This window comes from Ixodes scapularis, unplaced genomic scaffold (genome assembly GCF_016920785.2).
Source record: "Ixodes scapularis isolate PalLabHiFi unplaced genomic scaffold, ASM1692078v2 PGA_scaffold0__279_contigs__length_252992795, whole genome shotgun sequence".
NCBI classification, from domain to species: Eukaryota; Metazoa; Arthropoda; class Arachnida; order Ixodida; family Ixodidae; genus Ixodes; species Ixodes scapularis.
Window position 1 is genome coordinate 94,766,773 of NW_024609835.1, and position 7,179 is coordinate 94,773,951.

General features: G+C 43.2%; 1 protein-coding gene across 1 annotated transcript; it reads left to right on the forward strand.

Moving 5' to 3' along the window:
• The first annotated feature begins 2,199 nt into the window (after positions 1 to 2,199).
• Positions 2,200 to 3,117, forward strand: LOC121837065. Its single transcript, XM_042292484.1, has one exon. It carries the CDS (start codon positions 2,200 to 2,202, stop codon positions 3,115 to 3,117), a length of 918 nt encoding a protein of 305 aa, XP_042148418.1.
• Positions 3,118 to 7,179: the final 4,062 nt, after the last annotated feature.

Below are 7,179 nucleotides of genomic sequence, written 5' to 3' on the forward strand. Positions count from 1 at the left end.
CCCCTTAGAGCCGTCTATCTAGAAACCCATGCTAGGAGTATAATTTCTAATACATTTCATTTGAAAGTCTACATACACTGCTTTGAGTCTCTGTTGAAAATCAAATGTTATTTTCTACAGCGTTGCAATTCAGGTTTTGATGGGCCATCTCATTTGGCATATTCCGACTCGTCGGAATATACCTAATGAGATGGCACGTCAAAACCTCAAGTACAACGTGGTAGAAAAAAACATTTGATTTTCAACAGAGACTCAAAGCAGTGTATCTAGGCTTTCAAATGAGATCTATTAGAAATTCTTATGAGGTGGCACGGCAAAACCGTAATTGAAACGCGGTGGCCAATAGTTTTCGTAAACTCCTTAGGGACTCGTTACAAAAAATCAATTGTTTTTCAACACAGACTCGAAACGGTGTCAATAGACTTTCAAATTATATTCATATGAAATACATTGGAAACTTTATGCGATAGCTTTGTCGAAACATCAATTGGAACGCGGTGGCCAATAGTTTTCGTAAACTCCATACGGACTCGTTACAATACTCGTTTGCATTTCTATTGAGACTCGAAAGGATGTAATGAGTACACTCCATAAACTGTCAAATGAAATTCATTAAAAAAATTTGTAAGGGTTGAGTGATAATTTCTAATGGACTCTTTTTGCAGGTGGTTTCCTCTGCTTCAAAAAATGGTCGGACATATAATGTGTGAGTGTGAGTGAAATTTAGTTTAAGCTTAATGTGTTTGTGCAATCTTGATATTCAAACGTTGGTCATGTTTGTGCGTGTTTACTTAATCGGTACACCAAAGGACTTCGGTATCAAAATGGTGTATTGTTCAGTTACGACTTTAAGTAAATTGCACAAAACAAAAATGAATCAAACAAGTATCAACTGGCAACTTGCAAACCTTTTATTGCGATATTCATTAAAATAGTAGAATGAAAAACGGTATCGTTTTAGCGATCATGCAATCTCGAAAGCTCACTTTATGGGAGAACGCAATTTTCAATCTTAAGAAGTGAAATCAATTATTCGTCCTTGCGTTTTCTTTAACTACGAGCTTTTCTTACAGACGCTTTTTACACGCATCATCTGAGGTTAGAGATGTAAAATTTCCGGAAATTTTGAAGGCCGAAAAAAAACGACGAAAAAAACAAGTTTTTTTCCGGAAATTTTGGAAACATTCGAAAAATATTCTCAACAGCTATAATTCAGTAATGATTCGAAATATATCGACAGTGGTCAACAACCGCAAGATATTTCCGCCACTTTTACGGTGAACTATTATATATCACCTTTTTTAACGTTTACGACAACTTTTGTCAATTTAGCTGAGCTTTGACTACTCATCTGGCAACAACCGATAGCACCTACGCAGTTCTTCGTTCTTCGTTCCCGCCGGTGCCGTTCGCGCTCTCGACGGGCAGTCGGAGGAGCCATATCACTTTAGCTTTCCCAGCCCCTTAGTGAAAGTTCTGAGCATCTTACTCTGGTGTGGACACTTGCCGTGGACCGTGGAGCTGTCAAAACTGTGTGCTGTGCGCCGTGGAGAGGTCAGCCAGGGCAGCTATAACGCTTTAGCTTGAACAGCGCCGTTTCCGAAACCTCGCGCGCATCGTTCTCGGGTATGGACTTTCGCCGTGGATCCGTGAAAACTGTGCGCTGTTCGCTATGGTGAGGCCGCGCTCCAACGTTTGGAGGAACTTTGACGTGCTAAACAGTGGTAAGGGGCCAGCGGTGTGCAGATTTTGCTGTGCCAAATACGAATTTCCCAACGCAACTCCCTTGCGGCAGCACATCGAAAGGTGCTCAAGTGCCCCCCGGACATCAGGTCTGCAGCATCGGACGACCCGACAAGATCAGAGTCTGGGGCATGTCGGTCCAGGAGCCCATCTGTGGAAGTTTTACGGTCAGAGCGTGCACCTGTGGAAAATGAAAGCACAAGCTCTCAAAATGAGGCCGACAGGTATGTCAAGCAGCGAACTTCTATAGAAGCGTTCGTTGACAGAATGACGCAAGGGTGTCAAAGCAAGCTTGATGAGGCGCTGGCTCGAGCGATATATGCCAGTAGAACGCCTTTATCAGTTACGGAAAACAGATACTGGCGAGAAGCGTTCAAGCTCCTCAGGCCCGCATTCGTGCCGCCTTCCAGGCATTCTTTAGGTGGACGACTCTTGGAGGCCGAGTATGCCCGAGTGATGACGCAGGTGGAAGAGAAAGTCAACGCCGCTCTGTGCGTCACTGTACTCATGGACAGCTGGACCAATGTACGGGGCGAGAGCATCTTGAACTTTGTGTTGGCTACACGGAAGCCTATTTTCTACAGCGCCGTGGAGACGGAAGATCACAGGCACACAGGAGACTACATCGCGGAAGAGATTGTGAAGGTTGTGGAGAAAATTGGAACCGACAAGGTTTTCTCTCTTGTTACCGACAATGCAAGCAACATGAAGGCCGCGTGGACAATCGTCAGTCTGCGCTACCCTAGCATCACTACTCTTGGATGCTGTGCTCATGGACTAAACTTGTTGCTGTCGGACATGCTCAAACTGGTGACATTGCAAGAAGTTTGCAAGAGGTCCAAGACTGTAATCAAGTATGTCAGAAACTCTCACGTGGTTGCGGCTCACTTTGCCAAGAGGCAAGAAGAGTGCTATGCTGGAAACCAGACCACATTAAAACTACCAGCTGAAACTCGCTGGGCGGGCATTTTGATGTCACTAGAAGGCTTACTGAAGAACAAAGAAGCTTTACAGAAAACTGTGATCGCTGCGGAGCTTCAAGTGAGCAGGGAAATAAGATCAACGATATTAGATGAAGGTTACTTTTGGCGAGATGTGCAAAGCACCTTCCACGTGTTGCAGCCAGTTGCCCGTTCTATTTCCGAGGCTGAGTCAGACACTGCTGTCCTCTCAGACGTCCATGAGATCCTGTTCAAAGTAACAAGACAAGTCGAAGAGGCCCTTCCAAACTCTGCCTTGACAACGGGCGAAAAGGAAAGAGTAGCAGAAATCCTGCGTGAGCGACGCAACTTTATTTGCCGTCCAGCACATGCTGCCACAAATTTGCTCGACCCGAAGTTCAAAGGGCGGTGCTTAAGTGACGAAGAGGTATGACACGCAATGGGCTACATCACAGAGACAGCAGAAAGGATGTGTCTCGATGTGGGAAAAGTGTTTTCAAATCTCGCCGAATACCGGGTCCAGTCAGGTGCTTGGTCGAGGAAGGCATTGGAGGACTCGGCGAAGCATATTCTACCGTCCACGTGGTGGCAAGGGCTGTGTGCCTCTGAACCCCTGGCACCAATTGCTTGTCGCCTTCTCCAAGTCCCGCCCTCCTCCGCTGCGTGCGAACGAAACTGGTCGAAGTTCAGCGGTGTCCACACCAAAAGTAGGAACCGACTCAAAGGACACAGAGTGCAGAAGTTGGTGTTTGTTCGCTCCAATCTCGAGCTCAGGAGCCCTGATCTGAAATACCACGACGGAGATGACTCAAGCGTGGAGTCAGAGTAGCCCTAACTAACACACTGCTTTGGAACATCCGTCTTAATTTACAAAAGATATCTAGTCAACGCGTGCATGTCTACCTCATCCAATGTTAGTTTTGAAGTTTGATCCTGTACTCTTTAATGCAGAACTAGTTGTACCCTTAGAAGGGAAAAGGGTCATGACAAAATACATCAATGTTGTTAAACTTCACTCCCCTTTGAATATGATTATTTAACGTGGCATTAAAACATGGCACTACCTTCATGATAGTACATAAAGCAATTAATTTCTTCAATGGTTGACATATGCGACTATATTTCGCCAGTCTGCTGTTATGTTATTTAAAGCTATGTTCATGCTGGTGCGGTAGTGGAGATCCGGCTGTAAATGAAGAGTCTCGTATATTAATTTATTGACCGAGAAAAACGCCATAGAGGACTTAGAAACACGGCTTCATCACATGCGTACACACTACCAACAAGCCTCGGACAGCACTGTCATTTCTCCTCCGTATAAGGCGTTCACACTGAACAGTAAAGCAACGGTCATTCGGGATGGTTGCGGCATAGTTTTTAGACAACGCAAACGGTGCAACGACGGGGCGAGGCGGCAGACAACCCGAGGTGATTGTGTTTCCTCACTTGCCCCGCCGTCGCGCTGTTTTGTTTTCTTAGGGGCTGAAAGATGTATTATGTTTAGTATAGCGTGATTAAGTTTCCGCCTGCTCTGCCGGCAAAACTCAATTCAGAGGAGCGTGATGGCCATTTTCCCTTTCGATGAGGTCAGCGATATCAATTATAACGTTCGTTGCAGAAATTTGCTTAATAGATTTGTTAATACTTCAAAAACTTGGGTTTCGGTTTTTTTCCCGAATACTATGTCAAGGAAAAAACCAGAAAAAACTGTTTTTTTCCAAAATGTCCGGTTTTTTTCCGAGCCCTCGCATCACTATCTGAGGTGTCCCAGCTTTTTGCGATAGTCCAAATGACTTTCTTTGTATTTTCATAAGGTTTTGATATTATTAATGATAATTCACAGAAAGCCCAACATTTTCTCAATGTTTGATACCCAATGTTAAAAATGATTATTGAGATTGTCGGATTTTGCCAGTTATATCCGTCAAACATACTCTTCCTGTGTAAATGCGTATATAGACCTTTTCATCCGCCTCCGAATGGGCGCTGCCATCTTGGAATCACGTGACGCGGCACCTATCAGGTTGCTTCCACTTGCTGTTCCGCTCTCCCCTCCGCACCTTGGCGGATACGTTGTATTCGTGTTTTTCGTCGCGTTTCACCGCGCTTTCTTGCCTTACTTCGGAAACTGTAGTGCGATACGTCTACTCGACGACTCCTGAGGTTTGTTTACTAATAGTGGCGGAACATTCTCAGTATAAAGCGCGTATATTTATATCGCACATTTAGGATCGCAAGGCGTCAAGAATAGTCAGCACAAGGAGGCTCTCTGTATTTCCTGAAAGTATCGTTCTTTGCATTCATATTATATCGAAAGCAGTTTTTTTTTTTTATGTGAGGAAACTCGCGGAGGAGATAGACAACGAACTTTTAACTTGTATTTTATCTGAGGCGAAAAGTGATGGTACGTCAACATCAAGCGATTTGTTTGTTCATAATATCACACCTACATATGTATCAGGTTCTCAATCTCTTTTTTTTTTTTGCGACGTAGACATTCGGTTGGTCGGTTTACTTATGAAGTTTAATAAATTGTATACGATGCTCACTCCCATTTCGACAGTCATTTAAATGATTTACTGATTACACTTAGACCACCAATGCTTTCTACTTAATTTACTTAACACAAAGGATGAGACCTCCCGCGTAAGAAACTGCCACATAGGCTTAACAGTAGCGAGTTTTAGAATAGCGTGCACAAAAAAATAACCAAAAAAAATGTAAGGGTGCAGGCGAGCTGTTGAATTTTAACCATGTTCAATTAACCTGTGACTGGGGTAGAGAAGTAACATCAAAACGTAGTAGGGACAGAAAATAGACAGAAAATTGAGACGTCGTCCTGTATATTTTTTGTCCCTTCTACGTTTTGATGTTTCTTCTCTACCCCAGTCTCAGGTTAATTCAACATGGTTAAAGAAATAATGTTTTTTCTATAGACCGATCTCACCAGCCAGTTTTACTACGCCACCGCTGCCGCAATGCATCGATGGAACTTTAGTCTTCCTGCACGTGGAATAGCCTCGCTCGAGCTCTGCGCTTGTGGAGCACGAGACGGCACGAGCCCTCGCATGTACGGCTGTCTGCCTCCCGTGAACTAAAGTTATGGCGGCGTCACGCATGCGCCGAACGCTTAATGAGATTGGTCTATTTGCAAATCCAAAACGCGGTTTGAGTTCGGCGCATACGCAATAATGACGACGTTTTTTTTTTTTTTTGCTTACGTTGTTTTATTTTTTGTTAGTATCTAAAATCCGCAATAGCCGACGTCCAAAAAAAAATACGAGCCGTCTGCATAAGAGTAATTTGAGTCCAGGATTGTCGATGTCGAATAGATGTTTTCTCTTTGTGGCTGGCGACGCCGAAATTTATAAAACGAATTTGTTCTAAGAAATAAATATTTGTTCACACAGGTTCGTGAAGTGCTGCCTAGCGCTAGAATTCAGCCAAACTTTCCGAGGTATTTCTCCTCCTGCGCCCTTTAATTTCATTTGGCCAATTTTACAGAAGACAAACGCCAGATTTAATTTCAATCAATCAATCAATCAATTTTTTTTTTTCAAGTCAAATACAAATTCGTCTTGAACGGTCCGCTGGCACCAAAGTCAAAAAGGTTGCGTGACGAGCTGCCAGCGGCCGGTAAGGACAGCAAAATTTAGCGCCAAATACAAAAAAAAAAAAAAAACAATTCCGCGCATGCAGAAACCCACAGCAACACAATATCGTAATAGCGCTCAAACATCCTACAAGGCAAAAAAAAAAAAAAATATTGACGGTCCTGTCACTTTTATCATATCTTGAGTAAGCAAATGTTCATATAAAAAATGAATTTTCTAGGACAAATATCGCAAAATGTTCCTTATGAGTACATTACTGATAATGTACTCATAAGCAGCATTTTGGAATATTTGTCCTAGGAACTACATTTTTGTTGATAATTTAAGAAATTTCCTACTCAGCCTGTCAAAACATGCTCGAGTACTAAATTAAAAAAAAAAAGAAAGGCTGAGACGATAATATTTGTTTATATCAATTATCTGCGTCCAGTACACGATACCTTTTTACTCTGCGATGTTCACTAAAGGTCGGTGCCCACGAAACCCAAACAGTGAGTTGTAAACTCGCGCGTTCACCTGTTCTGGCCGATTCAGAACATTCCTAATCAAGCTGTCGATAGGCTTCTTTACATTCACATGTTACTCTCGTCATTAGTTTGTTTTACTGGAAACTGGTGTTATCGGCTACGGTCATACTCGATGGTAATCTTCCCTGTACATCACTCGGGCGTTTCGCAACCGACCCTAATCAGATACATCAAAGGAGTTGAAAAAAAAAAGCCCACAATTTAAGCTAAAACCAACGTTACTAAAACATTCAGTTGGGAAACTGCCATAGAGACTTATCTGAAAAAGTAGCCCGATCTGTCCTCGAGAACCGAGCTAATGACAAACACAACGCCGCCATTTCTCTCGCAGTGGCCACTCGAGGAACAGTACGT

Coding starts and splice junctions, on each gene's coding strand:
- LOC121837065 (XM_042292484.1), top strand. CDS start 2,200: ATGACGCAGGTGGAAGAGAAAGTCAACGCCGCTCTGTGCGTCACTGTA.